This window comes from Carlito syrichta, unplaced genomic scaffold, assembly GCF_000164805.1.
Source record: "Carlito syrichta isolate Samal-C Ts95f unplaced genomic scaffold, Tarsius_syrichta-2.0.1 Scaffold297317, whole genome shotgun sequence".
NCBI lineage: Eukaryota > Metazoa > Chordata > Mammalia > Primates > Tarsiidae > Carlito > Carlito syrichta.
In genome coordinates this window covers 33000-57567 of record NW_007241413.1, presented here as the reverse complement: position 1 = coordinate 57567, position 24568 = coordinate 33000, and the positions used below count along the sequence as shown (strand labels likewise).

Here is a 24568-nt window from a genome sequence, read left to right as displayed (position 1 = left end):
GCTTCCTTATCTTTGCTTTCATACAGCTTTGCTGATATCACTGAAATAATGCTTATCCTTATGACATTGTGATAGTTGTGTGGATGTCCACCTGTCATCAGACGATCTGTGCTGCTTGAGGGCAAGGACTATATTTTCATTTGCTGTTATGTGCTTAGTTCATTACACAGTGCCTAGCACATAGTAGGTATTGCGTGAATGTATTCATGCCTTAGAGAGCCTAGAAATGGCAAAAATAGTTGGACAAAGGTTGTGTGTATGTGTGTGCTTGAAGAGGCAATACTGTCTTCTCAGCAACCGTTATAAGAGATGCTGCAAGGTGAGAAGAAAGCAAAGAGAAGACAGGTCCCTTAAGGGATTAGAAATCTATACCTTCCCAGGAAGCAGTCATGTCTTCAGCTGTCTAATCGTGATGGGCAGATTCTAGACATTTCAGGAGAGGTATCTCAGCAGCCTCACATTTTGTTTAATTCCAAAAAAACCAAACATTGACATTCAGGGCAGTTTCTGTGCCTGGAGAGGACTCCCATCAGCAAGGCAGCTGAAATGCATCTGTGCTCATGTGTGGACATGGGGGAATGGATGAAAGGGAGTGAAGAGGAAGGGCAGGGAGAAAATAGAGCCTGTGCCTGAGCCCTCCAGGAGTCGTATGTCTATGGCTTGTGCTCACAGCTTCTGGCGGGTCTCCTCTTTGCCTTAGGTATGGCACTAGGTGCCCCAGAAGTGTGCAACCAGGTCACCTCATCCCCATCTGTCCGGGGCCTTCTTCCTTGTGCTGCCCAGCAGCAACCGCAGCAGCAGCCGCCGCAGCAGCAGCAGCAGCAGCAGCAACTTCCTGCTCTCCCTCCTACGCCTCAGCAGCAGCCTCCCTTGAATAATCACATGATCTCGCAGGTGAGTCACCACTCAGTGTCAGAGCCCCCCCCACTCTGGTTCAAGCAAGCTCTGGAAGGACAGTCATGTGTCTTGTACTGTGGGTGGCAGGAAGGATCAGTTTTTGGGGACATGCCACTTCGTCTCCCATTTTTCAGTTGTTAGTTGTAGACAGAGAAGGGCAAAGGTTTGGCCAAAGTGCTCTTAGTAGAGTCAGCCTGAAGTTTTTTGCCTTATGTTTCTTCCTTTTCCATTTGAGAATTTTACCTATTTTATTTCACACCATATTACCGTTGTACCCCATTTCTCTGTACATCCTGTATCCACTATATCCATGTATGGAACTTGAAAAAAAACCACAGCTTCCACCACTGTCTGACTGATTGTGTTGACCCTTAAACACATATTTATGTGTTGGGAGTTGAGGACAAAAGAAATAATACTCAAGACTCCTGCTATAGGCTGGGCATGGTGACTCATACCTATAATCCCAGCACTTTGAGAGGCTGAAGTAGGAAGACTGCTTGAACTCAGGGCAACATAGTCAGACCCTGTCTCTGTAAAAAATAGAAAGTTAGCCGGCATGATGGCACATACCTGAGATCCCAGCTACTTGGAGGCTGAGGCGAGGGGATTGCTTGAGCCTAGGAAGTCAAGGCTGCAGTGAGCCATGGTCATGCCACTGCATTCCCACATAAGTGACAGAGCAAGACCCTGACTCCAAAAAAAATTTTTTTAAAACCCTTTCCATACATATACCATAAGACACAGAGACCCCCAAATGTTGTCTCTGTTTCCCATGCCATATTTTTTTTCTTATGTTGCTGGACTGGTAGATGTTTGTACCAACTAGGGTTTGAGTGAGACACCATAAAAGTCATTAGCCTAAGAATCAGGTCCTTTTCTAAACTGGAACCTCAGTGTTCTAAGATTAAAAGTCACCTTTGGCCAGACACAGTGTCTCACACCTGTAGTAATCCCAGCACTTTGGGAGGTGAAGACAGGAGAATCGCCTGAGTCCAGGAGTTCAAGATCAGCCTAGGCAACACAGTGATACCTCATTGCTACCAAGAAAAAAAAAAATTAGGTGGATATGGTGGCATATACCTGTAGTCCCAGCTACTTGAGAGACTGAGGCAGAAGATCATCTGAGTCCAGGAGATCAAGTCTGTGGTGAGCCACGATCATGCCACTGCACTCTAGCATGGGTGACAGAGTGAGACCCTGATTCAAAAAAAAAGTCACCTTAACAGTCTGAGCAGAGCTGTTCTGAGATCTTTATGTGTTCTCATCTCCCATGAACAGAGCATTTCTTTTTTTTTTTTTGAATCAGAGTCACTCTGTCACCCAGGCTGGAGTGCAGTGGCATGATCATGGCTCACCACAGCCTTGATCTCCTGGACTCAGATGATCTTCTGCCTCAGTCTCTCAAGTAACTGGAGCCACAGGCACACACCACCATGCCCTACTAATTTTTTTTTTTTTTTAGAGACGAGTTGCCAAGGCTGGTCTCAAACCCCTGGACTCAGTCAATCCTCTAGCTTCCACTTTCCAAAGTGCTGAGATTACAGGCGTGAGCCACTTCACCCGACTGAATAGAGCATTTCATGAGTAGAGCCCCATATTTTATTCTAAGTATTCTCTGGTATTCAGGAAGCTCGTATTCAGGAAGCTCATATGTCTGTCTACACTTTTCACTGCTTCAGTGGAAGTTCTCATTTCACCTGCTAGACTCTCTCATTCTCCTACTCAGTTAGTTCAGCTTGGCACTAGATATGTCTCTTCCCCAGGTACAGGAAGCAAGTCCTAAGAACTAGTATCCCATGAACTGGAAACTAGCATGGAAAGAACCCAGAATGGCCCAGTACTGCCCCATCTCAAGTATTGTAAAGTGGAGCTAAAATAAAGAACAGTGAAGGTCTAGGAAATCCTGCTTTTTATCTACATGTAATCTGTATGCAAGTCATCCCAGTCCTTCATCTCAGTCTAAATCAGATCTCTCTAGTCCTGACTTTCTTATTCTACCACCACCTATCCCATTAAGACTCATTCATATCATCGTATCTCGCTCCCCACTAAAGCATGCCATATGTGAGTGCTTTTCTCTTAATTCAAACCAGAAGTGGATAAACTGTGCTTCTTCTGACTGACTGTTACTGTGTTTTTGTATGTGTATGACTTGCTTTTCCAAGATCCCAATATTTTCTAAGTTTTTCCCCTAATATGTGTACTTGAATACAGTCTTGCTCCTTTTTCTCCCTCTTAATTTCCCATCTGCCTCCACCTTCCACCTGTCATTCATTCCTAGAAACAGACAGCAAGAGTGAGAGAGCAAGAAAGAGCTAAGAGAACAACCATTTGGGACTAAAATTTTAGACAGAATGTCCAAGTGATGAGCCCTAAACCCCAAACTTCTACTCAGGTTCTGTCCCTACTACTGGATTGTGAATGTCAATTTGTCAGTCATTGGTTTTGACTTATCTCCTGCAGGGAGTGTGGTGCTGGGTTAGGTGCTATAGCTTAGGGATAAGGGCGGGTTGTTTACTGTAGAAATCTCTATTCTCTTAGAAATTCATTCTTGAGATTGTCATCACTGACTCCAAACTAAAGAATCCTATCTAAGTTTTGGTGTCCTGGAAGCAGTTACGGAAGCTGTTAAATTATACCACCCCCTCCACCCCGTATATATCTCCTTTTTTCTTCCTCTCTGCTTTTTCTCCCTCCCTCTCCCCCCCCCCACCTTCTATTGCTATTTTCTTTCTCTCTTTTGTTTTCTTTTTTCCTGACTGCTGTCAGCACTCGGGGCTCCCCAAATTGAAGTCGATAAGTCCGAGAATAATTATTGTTCAGTTTCTCAAATGGCACGTAACAGTGCAGGGATTAAAGGGGTGACTACATACATACATACCACTGTACTTACTCTAAAGCGTTTCCTTTAGAATAAAAACTTTGCGAAAGTGTTTTTAATGGTAACTCTCTAGCACAATGCATTTCCCTTCTTGCAGGCTCCCTCTGTCTGTGCAGGCCTTCCTATCATATGTCAATGGAGCATGTCAAACCAAGGGGCGAGGCTGAGGGTGAAAGGACCAGTGGCTACCTTCTGCCCTGTTTACTTAAAATGGAGTGGACTTCTTGTAAAGGAACACTCTAAGCCATCAGGCATCTGAGAACCGGTGAGCTAGCCCAAAACTCACCAGTAGGTGGCAGCCACATCCCTCGGGGCCAATCTTTTTTTTTTTAATAAATTTCACCATGGTTTCTCAGAGGTTCCCTGGTTCTAGAGTTTGAGACTTTTCAAGAAGAAAACTATAGCTGAGGTTAGCTCCAGAGTAACTAAAAAAATAGCACTGATACACTACCTGACTTGTAGCCCTCCCCCGTCAGGGGAGTCTGAAGAAAGGAATATCATTTCTGCTCTCTTTGTTCTTTATTCACAGCTCAAAAGTATGAGGGAGACAGGCAGAGTTGTTTTGCCACTTTTACTGTCCTTTCTCCCTCGGAACCACGGAACCACGTTAGGTGCTTCCCCAAAAGAAGAGGATTCAGATAACAGGAAATGTATATGAAGTCATCAGCATAAGCGGCTAATGCTGACCATCAGTTACATTTGGAATGCCAATGGCTTACAGAAAATTAATGTGCCAGTAGAGCTAAGAGTTTATTTTGAAGGCTACAGCAGCATCTCTCCCAGGTCACACAGTGGATTCTTAATCATTTTTCCTAACCAAAATGGCTTAACATTTTCTTTAGTTCCAGCTGTCAGGTCCTCAGCCAAGACCTCCAGAGTGTTTTCCCTTTTGGGGGTCTTCTAATTCTTGCACTTTCTGTCTCTTGAGCTGTTTGTCCCTTCTGTGAAAGACTCTTCTCAGAGATATGTGGCAGGAAAGGATATCTATACTCTTGATACTCCACAGGTAGAGGAAGGAGCCTATGGTAAATGCTTCGATAATTCGCTTGGCTTCTTCCTTTACCTCCTCCCCACTGCTAGAGTAGAGTGGAAAGAATATATGTCAGACAGAGCTAGATTTCAGTCCCAGCTCTACTGTATTAACTGTGTGATCCAAGATGAGTGATTTGATTCCTCTGAGCCTTACCTTCTTAATTGGAAATACGAGTTATCATATCTCCCTTTAGGATTCTTGTGTGAGCCTGTAATGAGAAAATGTATGTAATGAGACAATGTATATAAATGTTCTTTCCCTCCTCTTCCTTAACCCCTCTCCTTCTACCATCCTCCTGCCACCAGGGGCTATGACTAGAAAACAGATAGGTGATTGAAATGGCTGGAGGGGAAGAAGGGAGAGAAAAAAATAACTCCGCATTAGTTGGTTTAGAACATGCCATGTTCCTAATAAACAAATCCTCCTGCTTGAGGCTGGTGAAGAGACTGAAAGTACAAAAACTAAAACTAGACTGTTTATATTTTATTCCTAAATCTTTGCTGTTTGCTTAGGGGGGATTTTTCATACTGCCCTCACAGCCTGGAGGAACACAGCACAATCATGGAGCAGAAGGAAGTAGCCAGAAGCAGGCATGACCTTGAGTGTTTTGTCCTTCTCTGCCCTTGGGAGGGAGATGATCCTTGTGAATGAGCACTTCCTCCAGGAGAGCTGTGGTGTGAAATCAAGAGTGTGACTGAGCCAGACCTTGGATGACCCTTCCCGCGGAAGCAGTATAGCAGTGCAGACAAGAATCCCTTCTCAAGTGGTCATTCAAGGAGGGTTATAACCGTGCTCCCCAGGAATTGTGTCTTCAGAAAAACTACTTTGGGAAAAGCTGCGTTTAGAACTGGGCAGCAGAACCTGGCCTTGAGAGAGTCCTCAGATTTCTCACAGCCGCTGCAGAGTTCTGAATGGCTAGTGGGGTAGGGAGTGTAGTGGATCTCTCTTGATAGAAGAGATTGTGTGTTTGTTGAAGAGATGTGTAATCCACAAGCTGTCCTGGGCTTGGTCTCCAGCCTGCTCAGCAGCCTTGCTGTAAGCGTGAAATTTATTTTATGATGATTAACCTTGTTATTCCTTCCCTTCCCTCCCATCTCTGTCCTCGGCCTCTCCCCATGCCTCCCTTTTCTCTTCCCTTTTCCACGTGCCTCTCTGCTGGTCCACAGCCAGTCCCGACTCTGCAGCCCTCTCCGCAGCCTGTTCAGTTCTCTCCAAGCTCCTGTCCCCAAGTCCTCCTGCCAGTCTCTCCGCCCCAGCAGTACAATATGGTATAAACTCCATTCCCCCTTTTTGTCTTGTCCATGTGTGGCCTGTATCTGTTGGTATGACTGGGTCAGTCTGTGATGGTCTTACAAGCATGTGGTGCTTGTGGGAGGGCATGTTGAAAGCTGTTTCTTCTTGAGGGGCCAACACTGGCTGAACTGTCCTTTATTCTAATGGCCTCATCAGCACATCAAAAGAAACCTAGATGAAAGGCAGAGGCCCCTGAATTTCCAGAGGGGAATGAATTAGATGTTGGTACAACCGAGGCTCCTTCTCTTTCTACCATGTGCATCCTTCACCTGATGTGTTTGCTAGATATGTCTGAGCAACCCAGTTGATTCTGTACAGGCTAATTCTCTATAATTTTCTTCAAAAATAAAAACACAGCTGCAGACTTCTCTGGTACCACTGGTAAAAACGTACTGTTCCCCTATTTTACCATGTCATTTTATATATATATATTTTTAAAAACCCTCTCTACTGCATAGCACATGCTGTTTAAATTGTTTGTTCTCTGACTACAAATCCTTTGACAATCTGATTTGCCTCATAGTTAATAACTTCCATCGTGGTTATAAAAGCCCTGATTTTTTTTTTTTGCTTTGAGGTAGCATTTGCTTTTTCACTAGAATCCCCTCATCCTCCTACATCTTATCTTCATTCTGAAAAGTCCTGGAATAAGGGCTTCAAAATAATCTGTAGTCCATTTCACTCGTCATCTATTCCTGCCCAATAAGGTAGCAAAACAGCTGATTTCAAGATCAAATCCCTGAAAATTGAAAGAAACTACAGAAAAGCATTGTCTTTTGGTTTCTATTAGCTTCTTTTGCAAAAGAACTCCTGCTGTGTGTGTGTCTGTGTGTCTATGTGTGTCTGTGAGAGAAAGACAGAGGGAGAGAGAGAGAAAGAAAGAATATATTACTGTCCAGGGAGCAGAAGTGAAGAGGAAGCTAGCAGACTCTAACCTATCACCATACGAGTGAGAAATGGAACACCATCACCCTTGCTGCTTAGGGAAGAGAGCTGAGAGAAAGTTATTACAGCTTGGCCAGTCAGTCTTGTCTTCTAGCTTAGCCACTCACCCTGGCCTCCTTTCAGAGGTGAGAATTGGAAGTGGTTTCTGAAGCGCAGGAAAACTCTAGACTGGTATCAGAGAACAGAGGTAGAAATGACCTTGGGAGGGAATAGGAGATAAACAGCAGGAGTGGGAACCCCGTAGTCTTGCTGCTGCATAGGCAGAGGTATGGAGGTACATGAACCTAGTTACCTGTGATCCACTCAGTCACTACAGGGTTCTTTATTATAAAATGCTGTGGCAGCCCGTTTTATGGTTGGGACATAAGGAAGGCAGGAAATGGAAAGACTCTTAGAATCTTTTTCTTTAATCTACCTGTTTTTCCTCTGTATATGTTATATCATAGCTCCAGTCTCTCCAGGACTAATCCTAATAATGATCATAATCAGGGTGGCCATTGTTACCTCATCTGTGGTAGGGAGACTGGCTCCAAGTTGGGCTTCACACAGCTATTCGGTTCATAGCAATTTAAAACACCATGTGACAGAAGCTGAGGGCTAAAACGCACCTCTCGTGGCAGAGGCAGGGCTATCCCAAATTAGTGCAAGGAAGACTGTCTGTGTTGAAGCCAAAACATGAGGCTGGATAACAGCCTCAGTCCTTGAGTCCCCACTCTCTCAACAGGCAGATGACCTCAGCAGCCCCTTTGGACAGATGAGCCTTAGTCGCCAAGGTTCTACTGAAGCCACTGACCCATCCGCAGCTCTGTTCCAGCCCCCGCTTATCTCCCAGCACCCTCAACAGACTAGTTTCATCATGGCTTCCACGGGACAGCCCCTCCCCACTTCCAACTATTCCACCTCTAGCCATGCGCCACCTACTCAGCAAGTCCTGCCAGCCCAGGGCTACATGCAGCACCCTCAGCAGGTGAGCAGCTCCAGTTCCCAGCTTAAACCACTAATGCGGTTTGTCCAGTGTTATACCTTCTTTATTCCTCTGGTGTGCACAGACCCAGAGGTGATATCTTTCCCCACCTTGTGCTTGAGAGTTTTTGTTCTAGCCAGAAGGTATCTTTTTATACAACACAGGTCATCCCTGTTTTATTTCAAACTTAAATACCAGTCTTGCAATTGTCTTTCCAGCAACCCATGCTGGTCCACTATATTTCTATTTACATATTTCTGGCCATCAGTCCTAAGTCACTTAGAGTGATTTGCTCATGTTGGGGCTGAATTTGGGAGACCTCTCACACATCTGTTTTCTCTCACCATAGATCCAGGTTTCTTACTATCCCCCTGGACAGTATCCTAACTCCAACCAGCAATATCGACCTCTCTCTCACCCGGTGGCCTACAGCCCCCAACGTGGTCAACAGCTGCCTCAGCCATCCCAGCAGCCTGGTAAGAGAAACCACTGGTATAAGAAGGCAGTGAAGAGGGGAAGGACAGACTAGGAAAGAGATAATTATCTTTTAGATGGGGGGCTAGGCTCAGTGGCTCAGCCTGTAACCCAGCACCTTGGGAGGAGGCCACGGTGAGGGGATTGCCTGAGCCCACAGGTTCAAGAAGAGCCTGGGCAATTTAGCAAGACCTCATCTCTACAATAAATCAAAAAAATAGCCAGGCATGGTAGTGCATACCTGTAGTTCTGGCTACTTGAAAGGCTGAGGTGGAAGAATCACTTGAACCCAGCAGGTTGATGCTAGGATGGCCATGAGCATGCCACTGCACTCCAGCCTGGGCGACAGAGTAAGATTCCAGCTCAAAAAAAAGGAGGAGGATGGGGAGCAGGCACGATGGCTCATTCCAGTAATCTCAGCACTTTGGGAGGCTGGGGCAGGAGGATTGCTTGAACCCAGGAGTTTGAGACCAGCCTAGGCAGCATAGCAAGACCTCATCTCTACAAAAAATTAAAAAATTAGCCAGGCATGGTGGTGTGCACCTGTAGTCTCATTGACTCAGGAGGTTGAGGAAAGAGGATTGCTTGAGCCCAGGGATTCGAGATCAACCTGGGCAACATAGTGAGACCTTGTCTCTACAAAAAATTTAAAAATTAGCCAGGTATGATGGCGCATGCCTATAGTCCCAGCTCCTCAGGAGGCTAAGGTGGAAGAATCGCCTGAGCCCAGGAGGTCAAGGCTGCAGTGAATCATGATAGTGCCACTGCACTCCAGCCTGGGTGACAGAGTGAGACCCTGACTCAAAATTAAATTTAATGTAATTAATTTAATTTAAATTTTAAAAAATTAAAAAGGGAGAGGCAGGAGTGATTAGGGTCCTAAGAGTGAACCCAGGGTCTCCAGAGAAACAAAAGGTAAAACAGAATGGAGAAGGAAGCTTCCTGACATAGTGTGACCTCCTAAACATGCATACTAATATCGTATCTGCCTTGCCCATCCCTAGGTCTACAACCCATGATGCCTAGCCAGCAGCAGGCGGCTTACCAAGGCATGATTGGGGTCCAGCAGCCACAGAACCAGGGCCTGCTCAGCAACCAGAGGAGCAGCATGGGGGGCCAGATGCAAGGCCTGGTGGTTCAGTACACTCCACTGCCTTCTTACCAAGTGGGTGCATTCTGCATTGGGAAAGATCAGCCAGTTCTTGGGATGAGGAAAAGGGCAGCCTCCCAGAGTCATCCAGACTAACAACTCCAGTAGTGAAATAATGTCTACTTTCCCCTAGAATTTTTAGGTTCTGAGAGAAAGCCTGAAGATTTTGAGAAGAGTCTTTCTAAGTGGTCTGGTCTTGATATGGCCATGCAATGAGTATATGCCTAGGAAAGTAATGTCTAAAGGAAATCAGGCTCTTTTCTGTATGTCAGATGCCCAGTGGTGGTATTTGGAGAAGGGGGAAATGGAGATAGCTCTGTAAGCATTTTCTTTAGGCAGGTGGGAAGAACTGAAGATGGTTCTAAGAGGTAGGGAAGAAAGTGGTGGCCTAGTGGTGACTAGGCTGTTGGCTGGATGTGCTCAATGGGAGTATGAGTAGTCATCCTCTTCTTGTTCCTACCCAGGTCCCAGTGGGTAATGACTCACAAAATGTGGTCCAGCCGCCTTTCCAGCAACCCATGCTGGTCCCTGCGAGCCAGTCTGTGCAAGGAGGCCTCCCAGCAGGGGGTGTACCTGTATACTACAGCATGATCCCGCCGGCTCAGCAGAATGGTACAAGGTGAGGACTCCCAAAGAGCCGGGGCTCATCTCCGGTAGACCTTCGGCAACTGTTGCACCATGGTAAAAGCAGGGCCCTAAAGCAGGTAGAATATGAGGCCCTAAAGCAGGTAGAATATGAGGGAGTTCATTCTCCTTTTCTCCTCATTGATTTGATATTTGCATAAGAACCCATCAGCAGAAAAAATGTTCCTGCTTCAGAGGCTTACAATTTATGATTTCCCTCATTTTTTGTTTTACAAAATAATGGGACTTAGAACTATGGGATAGAGACTGCTTATCATTAAGCAGTTTTGGAGTGTATATATGTAATGTCTCTGTGTATCTCTGTTTGTATCTATGGATGAAACTGGTGGTGTGTGTCTATTTCTATATATCTATATATATCTTAGTACAGATCATAGCTAATAGAATTTTAGTGGTAGAAGGCACCCTAGAAATAATCTAGTTCAGCCGGGCTCAGTGGCTCAGCCTGTAATCCTGTGCTTTGGGAGGCTGAGGTGAGTGGATTGCCTGAGCCTGTGGGTTCGAGACCCGCCTGGGCAACTTGGCGAGACCTCATCTCTACAATAAATCAAAAAATTAGCCGGGTGTGGTAGTGCACACCTGTAGTTGCAGCTACTTAGAAGGCTGAGGCGGAAGGATCGCTGGAGCCCAGCAGGTCGAGGCTGCGATGGCCGGGAGCAGCCACTGCACTCCAGCAATCTGGGTGACAGAGCGAGACTCCAACTCAAAAATAATAATTAAAAAATAATAATAATCTAGTCCATTCCTCTTGTTTTATTTTTCACCCTTGTTTTTTAAAAATGAGGAGATTCTAGCTAGGGCGGTTAAGAAACTTTCCTAAATTCACATAGCTAGTTAGGGGCAGAGTGGGAACTAGAACTCAAGTATGGGCCTAACTGTTTCTGTGGTTCTGTTTCCAGTCTGTGTGTCTCTATCTTTTTATATGTATGTCTCTACATGTTGTTTTGCATTTTTAGGGTTTTTTCCCACCTTATTTGTCTTTAGGTGACGGTTTACCACTGTGTATATATCCTAAATCACACATCTTTTTAGTTATTTTTTCATGTCAAATATAATTAGCAATCCTTAGTTCTTTTTTACTCATCTTTCTCTAGCACTGTGTGCCTGTCTCTCTGCCTTCTCTTTGTCTGTTTCTGTGTGTTTCTCAGAACCTGTATGTGCGCATGTATGTGTCTGGTGTTTCCACAGTGTTGGGAAGAGCTTGTGTCACTAACATTCCATCTGTAGCACTGATTAGCAGCTTCCTAATTGAAAGATGATCAAGTACAAATTTATATAATTAACTTTGAACTGATGAGTGATTTTAGAAATTGCGTGGCAAATTGGTCTGGGAATGGCTTGGAGCTGCCTCTGCTTCCCACAGGGGAGGCCCGAGAAGCAGCAGCTGTTTGCCAGAAGCTGTGTTCCTCCCTCTACCGCTTCACTCCTCTCTTCTCCATCTCCCCAGCCCTTCAGTGGGGTTTCTGCAGCCTCCTGGCTCCGAGCAGTACCAGATGCCTCAGTCTCCCTCTCCCTGCAGTCCACCACAGATGCCACAGCAGTACTCAGGTAAGAAGATAAAGAATTGGGGGTTCTTGGGCACTGGCAAGAGCAAACACTGCTGAAGGGCTTGTGCTCTAGAGCTGAAAGGACAGAAAGCGCTCAGGGATTGGCTCTGTCCCCAGTGTGACCTCATCAGAGAGAAAGAACAAAGTCTTGGCCGGGCATGGTGGCAGGCAGCCTACACGGGAGGCTGAGGTGGAAGGATCGCCTGAACCCAGGAGTTTGAGGCTGTGATCGTGTCACTGTGCTCCAGTCTGGGCAACAAACTCTGACTCCTAAAAAAAAGACCAATATTTTAGCTGGTGTTTTCCAAGAGTGTCGAAGCTGACCTCTCAAGGGGTTGCTTTATCCCTGGAAAGCTATACCTCTAATTGAAGTCTTTATTTTCTTGTTATTTTGCTTATTTTGTCTTTTTTTTTCTGAATCCAGCATCACACTCACATGCCTCTGGGCCATGAAATACTTACCTGTGTCTCTTGTGTTCATTCTTCCTATGACAGCTTTTCTTATCTCTTGGGAGCAAGAGGGAAGTTGATAAAATGCTGTTTAAGTCATATCTTAGATTTGTTTAGCAGTTTTTAATGTGTACTCACATATATTGTAACACTTAAATTCTCACTACTGGCCAGGCATGTTGGCTCAAGCCTGTAATCCCAGCACTTTGAGAGGCCACAGTGAGGGGACTGCCCGAGCCCATGGGTTCGAGAACAGCCTGGGCAACTTGGCAAGACCTCATCTCTACAATAAATCAAAAAATTAGCCAGGTGGTAGTGCACACCTGTAGTTCCGGCTGAGGTGAAAGGATTGTCTGAGTGCAGCAGGTTGATACTGGGGTGGCCGTGAGTGTGCACTGCACTCCAGCCTGGGCAACGGAGTGAGATTCCAACTCAAAAAAAAAAAATTCTCACTACAGCTTAGTGTAGAAGAAATTTAAGATTCAAAAAGATTAAATGACTTGCCTAAGATCATGATCCTATAACTTGAATTTGGGTCTTTTGACTTTCCATATCCTGTGCTGCATCCTCAACACATCTTCAGTAGGCTTTTGTACTGAGTTCCTTTCCCTCCATTGGAAAAGAAATGGACATCATTTTACAGTTAAAGGCCTTCTTATACAAGTCAGTAGTTTATGCTGTGCAGCCTCTCGCTGCCTTTGCCAAGAACTCTCCCAACACACCAGACACAGCTGCCCTTGTTTGCATCTCTTTCACCCTCCCCTGACAGAGCAGTACACTGCAGTTAGAGAAACTTAGGGGTTCTGCAGGGGAGGAAGTCTTCGTTTAGCCCCCAACCATCTCCTTTTCGCTCTGTTGTGGGACTATCAGAGTGCCCTCTTCTGGTGAGAGAGAGTTATTTTGTCAGTTTTCCTCATTTAGAGATGGAATATTTTTCACTTAAAGATTTTTTTTTTTTCACTCTTATTGAGTTAGATACTGTGGAGTGGATTCCAGAATTAATCTTGCTCATTAGACTTGATCTTTTCTTACTTTCAAATGAGCAATGACTTCTGCCTTTGTCCAGGCCAAACATGGGTCTCTTAAAAGCTGAGGTTTTAAATTTAACAGCCCTTATTCTGTTGAATTGTGGGTGTCTCTAGCTGTTTCTTCTAGTGTCCGCCAGGGGCACTTGGCCAAGGAATTCCCATTGGGGTATGGAAATTGTAGAAACCAGCTCCAAGAAGCATTGTAGCCTGTGGTGGTGCTTGGTACCTCAGGGCATTTTTTCTCCTGTTTGTTAATATGAGTGTGTGCATGTGCATATGGGTACACAAGTATATGCGTTTTTGTGTGTATTATTTGTAGTATGTCAGTATATCTATTGGGTCTCTGGTTCTATCTGTTCATCTTTTTTTTTTTTTTTTGAGTTGGAGTCTCACTCGGTCGCCCAGACTGGAGTGCAGTGGCCGCTCCTGGCCACCACAGACTCGCCTGCTGCGCTCCGGCGATCCTTCCGCCTCAGCCTTCTGAGTAGCTGGAATTAGAGGCATGCGCTACCACGCCCGGCTGATTTTTTTATTTATAGTAGAGATGAGGTCTCGCTGCCCAGGCGGGTCTCGAACCCGCGGGCTCAGGCAATCCACTCACCTCAGCCTCCCAAAGGTGCAGGATTACAGGCTGAGCCACCGAGCCCGGCTATCTGTTCATCTTCTAATACAAAGTCTTTGAATCAGAAACAAACCAAATGAAAATAATTTTTTTTTATTATTTCCTCTAGACCTAGTACTAGGTTAAGTGAACAAAAGCAGTTGTTCTGGAAGTTGGCGACACTAGTGAGCTGGACTGGAGTTGGAAGAAGGAGCTAATCTAAGCTTCCCAAGTTAAAAGAAATGGGGAAACTGTCTTTATCATCTATTTTCTTTTTTTCTTTGGAATTTTCTCAGTTTTATCCCCTTTATTCCTAGCTACCCTGATTAATCCTAGGCTTCTGACTGACCCCTTGTACTTTTCCTAAATGGAAGGAAATATTTTGCCAGTTTTCCCTACTTAGAAATAGAATATTTTCCACTCACATCATCTAAGAGACCGTATTCACCATATCATTGATTTTGTAGATCTTTAATCCCTGCTCATGGAAATCCAAGAGGAAGTAGAAAAAGAGAATCAGGTGCTTCTACTGCCTTCTTTTCCAATTTCCCCTCTACTAGAAAGATGGACGGCAGGCATAGCCCACAAGGGCCCCTCTGTCACCTTCAGAGGACAGTCACCCGCCCTCCTGTCATGTAGCAACGTGGTCACTTTTCCAAAAATAAAGGCAGGGATTAGGATTCGCTGTTCCTGGAACAACTGTTCTGGTTTATTAATACATTTTTGTAGTTGCCTAGTTTACCCCAAGGCCTGAACCTTAATTCTTCCACTGTAATATTAGACATAACTATAACTCCAGGAAACACTTTTCTTCCCGCTAAAATGATGGCTTGCAGGTCCCCTGAGGTTTCTTTTTTTTTTTTTGAGTTGGAGTCTTACTCTGTCGCCCAGACTGGAGTGCAGTGGCTGTTCCCGCCACCACAGCCTTGACCTGCCAGGCTCCGGCGATCCTTCCGCCTCAGCCTTCTGAGTAGCTGGAATTACAGGTGTGCGCTACCACGCCCGGCTGATTTTTTTATTTATTGTAGAGATGAGGTCTCGCTGCCCAGGCGGGTCTCGAACCCGCGGGCTCAGGCAATCCACTCACCTCAGCCTCCCAAAGGCACGGGAGGCTCCCAAAGCCAGGCTGAGCCACCGAGCCCGACTCCCTGAGGTTTCAGCAGGGATGCTTCTCTGGGGAAGATGCATGCAGACACGAAATGGCAGTGATACCTGTATACAGACTCCCAACACACAGTGACACAGCAGCTCAGACAGAGTGAAATGCATACAGAGATAGCCTTGCACATACTTACTGGCACATTTTTTAGCTGAGGGGTTTCCAAAGCTGAGATTACTCTTTTCTCGTCCACTTCCTGAAGATATCCCACTCCCCCCACCAAAAGAAAGGAGGAAAACTAAGGTATTATTGGATTCTATTTGATAATTTGGGAGTGATTCCTGTGGATTTTATTTTCTTGGACATACCTTTCCATAGATTTGATTTTTGGTGGTAAGGGAGAAGCCTTATCAGTTTTCTACCTCAGTGATTTAAGCACACACACACACACACACACACACACACTCTCAACAAAAAACAATTCTGCCAGACATAAATGTCATCTGTTTGTATTTATGCGGTTTGCTCTGCCCAATCGACCTTTCTACCCAGGTTTAATGATGCCACTTAAAAAGCCATTCACTTGTCCCCTCTCCTTTCAGAGCTTTCAAGCTGAAATTGATTTCCTTATTCAACCCCCTTCTCCCCATTCCCACCCACTTCTAACCCAGGCTTCTCCCAGCCTGATTATATGGAAGTGCTGTCACTGGGCAGTGGGTTTTGGGTTTTGGATTTTTTTTTATTATCATTATTGCCACGTCTATTAAGAAGTAGCGACAGTTCAGCTGCTAACAGATGCCACCTGCTTTGGGCTTGAGGAAGAGAAGCATAAAAATCAGCTCATCAGCGGAGTAGTGCTCTGTGTCCTCGGCTGAGGGAAGGAACAATGCTCCAGGCCAGTGGGGGAGGACTAAGTACAGGGAGGAGCTCAGGACAGAGGCTGCAACTAAACCCTGGCTTTGTTTTTTGGGGGATCAGAGAAAATAACATGAAGACTTTGTTCTCTTTCCCCGTCCCTTCAAGCCCCCTAATAGCTCCTTATGGTGACATGTTGGTATTAGAAAGAGCTTCCTACATGCCTGCACCCCCACCTTTCCTTGCCCAGGGCATTAGGCTCAGATTATGAGCTGCCTCCTAGAAAAGCTGTAGATTTGATTATTTTTGCATTGGACCCTCAGGTGGCAGTGAGGTGTTTGAATAGGTCAATTGCAATTTTGTTGGTAGAATGTTGAAGCAGGTGGGGTTCTTAGGATGGGGGAAATAAAATACCCAGGACAACCACAGTAAGAGGGGAGTTGTTAAATTCCTGCCACTCCACAACTGCAATTTTCCGATGGCCCTTCTCCAAGCTATGCTGATGAATACCCTGTCCCCCTTGGCAGGGGATGAGGAGATGTGAGCCTGTTGCTCTGAGAATTTGGGCTCTCTGATTGGTGAACACTAGAGGTGGGGGACACAGATTGGCTGGGGAATATGATATGACAGATGCTGTGTCTCCTGAGCTGCTCTCGCAGGCCTCCCGCCATTTCTTTTCCTTTCCTTTGACCGATATCACCTGAGAAAAACAATCACACTCACTTCCCAGCATGACTGGTGCCCAGGGCAGAGGCTGCAGCATTTCCTGTCACAGGAAGCAACATGATGGCTGCAGCAGTGGCAGCCCTGGAGCACTGAGCCATGGTAACAACAGCACTGCAGCAGGTTTTCAAGCTAGTGACCCCAGCTTCTGTTTCTCTACCACCGCACACACTGAACTCAGCCTCAACAGAAATGTTGCCTTGGAAGGTCAAGAACAAGCTCTCACCCTGGTTAATGCCCTGTGGGGAAGCAGAGCTCCTGCCCATCCCTCTCAGCAGGGACTGTCCATCAGGCTGCTTCTTCCTGACTCCTCACCTTGCTTTTCACCATGAGGAAGATTTTGGACTTAATATGTTCCTCCTCCTGGAGGCTTTTCCTTCCCCCACCCTGTGATAAGATGAGACTCTCCATAGTTGCCAGTGCAAAAACCTCAGGGTCACATATAGTCAGTCACCTGAACCTGTCAGTGTCACCTTGGGAGGTCAGACCCTCCCACTCCATTCCTGCCGGTGTTGCCCTTAATTTGGAATCACCCCATTCTGCTTCAGTAGCTTCCTAAATGGTTTTTCTTGCCACTAGTCTCTGCCTCCCTTTACTTATCCTACATTTGGCCATTTGAGTTAGATCTCCAAAGCACAAGTCCTGTTCCCAATACCTAAAGGATAAAAGCCACATATAACACCAGAATGTACTGCAAACTCTGACACCAACTATGTATAATGTCCAACTACTTGATAAACTGTCCATTCTGTAAGGGCAGGAGCAGGTTTGTTTGTTGCACACTCAGTGCCCAGCATATGAACTGGTACATAGTAAATGTTCAATAAATGTTTATTGAATAGACATGTCTCCTGCTACTTCTTTTATGTAGCCCCTGTGTCTTAGCACCTTGAATCATTTGTTACTTCCCAAATATGACATACGTCTCCCTGCCATTCTCTCTGCTTGAAATGTTTCCCAACTCATTCCACTCTTGACCAAGACATACTTTCTGGGTCTGGCTTAGTGAACTATGTGCATTCATCTTCTCCAGAACAACCAGAGATCACTGACTTATCTGCAGCCATTACCAGAAAAGCCCACACATATCTGCTGCCCCAGCCCATGCCCCAGACTGGGATCTGTACCATGCCCAGATATTTGAGCAATCCGACCTGGGCATTTGGTAATGTCCAGCTTTGATAGAATGGAATACTTTTCTGCCAAGTGTACCAAAGTACCCCTCACCAGGTGAAGGCCAAGAGAGCATTGGCATCTAGGTCTCATCTTTCCACTTAAACTTCACTGCTTTGGGGAGGTGAGGTCAGAAGCCAAATCAGCAGCCATCTCAGATTCCTGGCAGGACACAGTTCAAATGACCCTGAAGCAAGTGGGTGGATTTGCTTACTGCTTTCCCATTCTAGGCTAGCTGGAAGGCAAAAGTACCGTTTGGATTCATAACTAACTGCTTTCTTCCTGCTCTTCAGGAGTGTCACCTTCTGGACCAGGTGTGGTGGTCATGCAACTGAATGTCCCTAATGGACCCCAACCCCCTCAGAACCCATCCATGGTCCAGTGGAGTCACTGTAAATATTACAGCATGGACCAGCGGGGTCAGAAGCCTGGAGACCTCTACAACCCTGACAGTAGCCCCCAGGTGAGTCCTGCAACCCAGCCTTGTCTTGGTAAGGAGGTGACCAGATTTTTCCCAGGGAACAGTTTTTGCCCTTGACTGAGGTAGCCTCTTTTGCATGCCTTTTCCTGAGTATTTTTGGGAGAGAAATACAAGAAATAGAAAAGAGTATCCTCTTTTAAGGAACCTAATATCTAAGGTAGCAGATGGGACACACACTAGAAAATGCTCAGAGAATACTTAAAACAGAGTGCCAAAAGTGGATATTAAAAGAACATAAATGGGTATGTGCGGTGGTTCATGCCTGTATTAAGAGCTTTGGAGGCCAAGGCAAGGAGATCACTTGAGTCCAGGAGTTTGAGACCAGCCTGGGCAACATGGCGAGACCCAGTCTCTACAAAAATAATTGAAGGAAGGAAGGGAGGGACTAAGAGACCAGTTTGAAGGAACAGTCTGACTTTGGTAGAGCTCAGCAAGAGAAACTTACTACTTGAGAGAGGTGAATTTTAAGCCAAGTCATAGAGGGTAATGTTTGGTGTTTATGTGATGTGTACTTTTCTACAGGTCAACACACAAATGAGCAGCAGCCCTGTCACATCTCCTACGCAGTCTCCAGCACCCTCTCCTGTTACCAGCCTCAGCAGCGTCTGCACAGGACTCAGTCCCCTGCCTGTCCTCACACAGTTCCCACGACCTGGGGGTCCAGCACAGGGTAGGGGGTTAGACTAGGGCTGGCTGCTATGGAAGCCACCCTTCATATCTCTATTCCCAATTGGAGAGATTGAGAGTAGCGACAGGCATGGAACCAGCACAGCTGACGCTTCCTTTAACATCCCTGTTCATGTCACGAATACTTGCTCTTCTCTAATACTGCCATGCTTAGCTTACTCCAGCCCACCTTTACATACTTGGTATTCACCTCAGATAGGATGAAAAGAGTTGGGGAAAAGAAGTTCGCCAAACTTTCGAATAAACCAAAAAGTTTAACCTAATATCAGGACTGAGTCAGGACTGGGAATGTGGAACTATGTCAGAAACAATATGATTTTAGTCTAGGTATGGTGACTCACACCTACAGTCCTAGCACTTTGGGAGGCCAAGGCAGAAGGATCACTTGAGCCCAGGAGTTTGAGATCAGACTGGGCAACACAGTGAGGTCTTGTCTCTACTTTTAAAAATACATTACCCGCGCCTTTGGGAGCTGAGGTGAGTGGATTGCCTGAGCCCGCGGGTTCGAGACCCACCTGGGCAGCAAGACCTCATCTCTACAATAAATCAAAAAAATCAGCCGGGCGTGGTAGCACTTGCCTGTAGTTCCGGCTACTCGGAAGGCTGAGGCGGAAGGATCGCTGGAGTCCAGCAGGTTGAGGCTGCGGTGGCCGGGAGCGGCCACTGCACTCCAGTCTGGGCGACAGAGTGAGACTCCAACTAAAAAAAAAAAAAAATACATTAAAGAAAAGAAACAGAGCCGAGTTCGGTGGCTCAGCCTGTAATCCCGCGCCTTTGGGAGGCTGAGGTGAGTGGATTGCCTGAGCCCGTGAGTTCGAGACCCGCCTGGGCAGCGAGACCTCATCTCTACAATAAATCAAAAAATCAACCAAGCGTGGTAGCGCATGCCTCTAATTCCGGCTACTCGGAAGGCTGAGGCGGAAGGATCGCAAGAGCCCAGCAGGTCGAGGCTGCGGTGGCCGGGAGCGGCCACTGCACTCCAGTCTGGGCGACAGAGTGAGACTCCAACTCAAAAAAAAAAAGAAAAGAAAAGAAACAGTATGGTTTTAGAAGAGAGAACACTGGATTGGGTTCAAGTTCCCATCCCACCAGTAACTAGCTTTGTGATGTTGACTAAGTTACTTAAACTCAAAACTAGACCTCAGTTTCCTAATTTATAAAATGGGTTTAATCACCCATAAGATGGGAATAATCTTATCTGCTTTCTGCCCTCGCTATCACAAGCGGTATAATAATAAGAATATGATTTTAAATGTTAAAATGCTCTGAAATGTAATGTGTATCATTAATAGGTATGTGCTTAATACGCACCAGGGGTATTAAGCACATACCTATTACATTTATTTATTTATATATACTTATTTAATACTATGAGACCCTTATATGTCTTACATTGTTTCATCTTTCAGCAGCACTAATGAGGGAAAATATACCCAGTATCACATTTCCAGTTGCAGAGCCACTAGTTTAACCTAGGCAGTCTGGTTCCAAGTATGTACTCTTGTCTCCTGTGCTGTGTTCCCTCACATGAGTCAGGAACCTGAGTTGTAGGGTGAGGAGAATCTACAAAAGAGATCAAAGACATTCATAAGAGTCCGTAGGTTTCTTCCCTGATGGATCATTTTCATAAGGCCTTTTGTCTATAATGGACAGAGCCCTTCCTCAAGAGTGAGGGGATCTGATAGTCCCATTTGTCTGTGAGCTACAGCTGGTAACCAAAGGGCTTAGGAAGAGAGACAGCTCTTAAATCAGTCACATGGGCTTTCCTGTCATAGAAAGTAGGGATAGTATGCCTTGTTGCCATCTATCTCCAAAGCCCCCTGAAGTCTCATAAAAGTTATACTGTGAAGCTCAGGCTCCTAGAAAACCAACTGCTCTTACTCCCTAGGTGATGGGCGCTACTCCCTCTTGGGCCAGCCATTACAGTACAATCTGTCCATCTGCCCTCCCTTGCTCCATGGCCAGTCAACTTACACGGTGCACCAGGTAAGGGTGTCCACCATCAGCCTTAGGGGCACCAGAACCCGCTTCTCATCTGGTCTCTAGTCTCTGAGACACTTATTTCAACCAGCTGGGTGGACAAGGGCAACACCACAGAATGAACAAGCAGGAGGAGCCTTGCCTGTACTCATGCCTTTCACCTGACCCCAGCGCCAAGCAGGGTTTCTCTGTGACCATTCCATGGCCAATCTGCCTGGTGGGGTGGGGTCCTCAGTTGGGTGCCACTCTTTAGTCTCCCAGGCAGATGTTCTGCTCCAAGGCAGTCAGTGTTGTTCACCTGGGCTGAGAGTTGTCTTTCGAATGTTGAAGGGACAAAGCGGATTGAAGCATGGAAACCGAGGCAAGAGGCAAGCACTCAAATCTGCCTCTACTGATCTGGGGACAGCAGATGTCGGTGAGTCACAGGATGCAGAGTCCCTTCATGACCAGCCCAGTAGGGTGGGAAACGCCAGCTCAGGTTGGGGAGTGAAAATGGGACCCTTTGTGCTCAAAAGCAAGCAGCAGCTGAAGAAGTGAAGGACCTCAGTCCTCCCTGCTAAGCCTTCCTAGGTCTTGAGACTCGCAATCACAGTGAAAATTGGGATAACACAATGATGGGACTTGTTGAACCTCTTAATAGCAGGGTCTTCTAATTAGAGTCCTAACCCTAATCTAGGACATCTACCTTGGGTAGTCCTAGACCCAATTTAGAAGAAGATTGATAGAGAATATGGGGGAGTAACTGTCCTCCTACAGGCGTTCCATACTTAGGAGTCTTCCTGTTTGGAGAAGTTTGCTGAACAAGAACAGGAAGGGAAACTGGGAAGGGAACTATGGAACATATTTCTGATTGTTTCATTGACTTTGTTAAAGAGCATTAGCAGCCGGGCTCGGTGGCTCAGCCTGTAATCCTGCGCCTTTGGGAGGCTGAGGTGAGTGGATTGCCTGAGCCCGCGGGTTCGAGACCCGCCTGGGCAACTTGGTGAGACCTCATCTCTACAATAAATCAAAAATTAGCTGGGTGTGGTAGCGCATGCCTGTAGTTCCAGCTACTTGGAAGGCTGAGGCGGAAGGATCGCTGGAGCCCAGCAGGTCGAGGCTGCGGTGGCCGGGAGCGGCCACTGCACTCCAGCAGTCTGGGTGACAGAGTGAGACTCCAACTCAAAAAAAAAAAAAAAAAAAAGGACATCAGCAGAAGCCACATTTCCTTCATAGAAATGGCACCCTGCGAGAGAACCGAGGAATAGGTCCCCAGGTCATAAGCCTGGGATTCTGGTTCCCAGTCCCTTCTTGCCTACATATGTGGGCTGGGAGTAGAAACAGTATCTTTCTTCTTCCCCTACCCCCCCCCCATTGCCTTAAGCAGTGTATGGGTGGTAGGGAATCAAGTTGATGTGGGGAGGGGAAGAAAGGGCTAAGCAGAAAAGGCCAGGCTTTTGAGGGGCATTGTATACAGACTTGCTCAGATGAACACTTTGCCGAGCCACTGTCCAGTCCTTCCTACCCTATACCTCTCACAACATGTCCTCTCTCCTCCCCTTCTAGTCCTGGGGCGGGTGCTGGAGGTGACAGATCTCCCTGAGGGCATCACCCGCACCGAGGCGGACAAACTCTTCACGCAGCTTGCCATGTCCGGCGCCAAGATCCAGTGGCTCAAGGATGCTCAGGGGCTGCCTGGTGGGGGTGGGGGGGACAACAGTGGGACTGCCGAGAATGGCCGCCACTCGGACCTCGCTGCCTTGTATACCATTGTGGCTGTGTTCCCCAGCCCCCTGGCAGCCCAAAATGCCTCCCTTCGTCTCAACAACTCCGTGAGTCGCTTCAAACTTCGAATGGCCAAAAAGAACTATGACCTGAGGATCCTGGAGCGAGCCAGCTCCCAATAAAGGGAGGAGGGGAAGGGACTGGCACAGGAGGGGTGGGAGCAGGGTGGAAGGGTTGGGGGAGCCTGATGGAACACAGACAGAGGCAGGAGGTCAGAGGACTGACGCTAAACTGGAGCCTAAGACTTGGGATTAAGGTAGAAACAGACACCCACACAGGCACTGGATTCCTTCTTGCGCCCTGGCCTGGGTCCCACCTCTTTCCCTCTGCTTCCCCCTTCTTCCCATCCTCTTCTATCATTTTTTTTATCTCCTCTTATACCATGAAATTAATTTCATATTTTTTGGTCAGGTAGAATTGGGAGGGTCCCACTTCCCTATTCTCCTGTTTCCTTAACATCCCAAGCTCCCTTTCCTTTTTTGGTCTTTATGAATATATTTATATGGACAGAATTAAGATAAACAAAATTGATTTCCCCATTCTCTCACTTCCCCCATCTTGTCTTCTCAAACCCCACAGAGTTAAACTTGGGACTCCCCCCTCCCCCCAGAACACTTGTATATTGTTTGTTTCAGGTTTGTGCCGCAGTAACAGACGCAGTATTTAATTGCACATACAGATGTTTGCTGGGTATATTCACTGTAAATTTTATTTAATCCGGTTTTTTGTTTGGGGGGGGTTATTTGGGGGGGAGGCTGGTTTTGTTTTTAAATACAAAAAAAAAAAATCTGTCACTGGACATCAGTCACTGTTTCTCTCTTGCCGTCCTGGTGTGGGTGGGGTTGGAGAGCCTGGGTAGTTGTAGCCCCACAGCTGGTGGAGGGGGTTGTTGTGGCTTGGGAAGACTTTCCCGGGCATATGCACTCTATTTCTAACATTGTTTCCTTTCTCCCATCCTCCTCCCTGGACACAATTCTGATAGATGGTCTCTAATGGAACTTGGTTTGGGGTTTTCCCAACTCTAACTGTGGCTCATCAAGCATATCCCTTCTCGAATCTGAACCTCTGTGTCCATATCAGTAAAATAAGAGACTTGGACTGACTAGGTGACCCCTGAGGTTCCTTCCAGCCTGTTAATTCTGTGATACTTATAGCAGAGCTGGAGAGGGAAAGCAAGGGAGGTCCAGAACTGGGTTGAGATGCTCGCCTTTCGGTCTTCTGATGAAAACCACTCAGGGATGGTGAACTTGGGCCTTTCTTTAATTTTAAAGCTAGAGGATTGGGTTCTACCTGGCAGGAACAGAAGTGGATGTTGCTTACAGTAAAAACTACATCAACTGAACTTGCAGTGCCAAGATGCTGTGTTATCCAGGAATGCTCAGCAGTCCCTGTCCTGTGTGAATGAAGAAAGGTGAAGAGTCGAAGTCACCCTGCCTATTAGATGGAACTTTTCCTCTATTTGGAGTGTCTTGAAGCAGGCTCTGTTCTGCACCTGTCAGAGCAGAGCCATTATAGAGCTTGTAGTCTAAGAACCGTACAGCACCTCTTTTCAAGCTCACACACCCCTTAGAGAAAAGAGACCAGCAGATGGGAAAGACAGGCACCTTCCCTGGGCAGCTGTATTTCTTTTTTCCTTTTTTTTTTTTTTTTTTTTTTAGAGTTGGAGTCTCACTCTGTTGCCCAGACTGGAGTGCAGTGGCCACTCCTGGCCACCACAGCCTCGACCTGCTGGGCTCCGGCAATCCTTCCGCCTCAGCCTTCCGAGTAGCCGGAATTACAGGCGCACGCTACCACACCTGGTGAATTTTTTTGGATTTATTGTAGAGATGAAGTCTCACCTACCCAGGTGGGTCTCGAACCCGCGGGCTCAGGCAGCCACTCACCTCACCCTCCCA

General features: G+C 46.4%; 1 protein-coding gene and 1 long non-coding RNA gene across 14 annotated transcripts in view; both read left to right on the top strand.

Moving 5' to 3' along the window:
• R3HDM2 (R3H domain containing 2) overlaps window positions 1–23472 on the top strand; it is a 138827-nt gene extending 115355 nt beyond the window's left edge. For 7 of the 13 annotated variants that reach the window (XM_021710681.1, XM_021710684.1, XM_021710682.1 and 4 more), the window contains 11 exons: window positions 701–894; window positions 7777–8019; window positions 8366–8492; window positions 9495–9655; window positions 10105–10259; window positions 11733–11833; window positions 18055–18224; window positions 18765–18912; window positions 20818–20915; window positions 21240–21324; window positions 22455–23472. In XM_021710681.1, coding sequence (XP_021566356.1) covers window positions 701–894; window positions 7777–8019; window positions 8366–8492; window positions 9495–9655; window positions 10105–10259; window positions 11733–11833; window positions 18055–18224; window positions 18765–18912; window positions 20818–20915; window positions 21240–21324; window positions 22455–22795 — 1823 coding nt within the window. In that variant the 3' untranslated portion in view covers window positions 22796–23472. Of the gene's footprint in view, window positions 1–700; window positions 895–5980; window positions 6083–7776; window positions 8020–8365; window positions 8493–9494; window positions 9656–10104; window positions 10260–11732; window positions 11834–18054; window positions 18225–18764; window positions 18913–20817; window positions 20916–21239; window positions 21325–22454 lie in introns of all 13 variants that reach the window. The other 6 variants (XM_021710672.1, XM_021710679.1, XM_021710676.1 and 3 more) reach the window with 1 other exon arrangement.
• Window positions 14352–15445, top strand: LOC110595357. Its single transcript, XR_002481780.1, has 2 exons — window positions 14352–14757; window positions 15065–15445. It is a non-coding gene; the product is annotated as an uncharacterized LOC110595357 (long non-coding RNA).
• Window positions 23473–24568: the final 1096 nt, after the last annotated feature.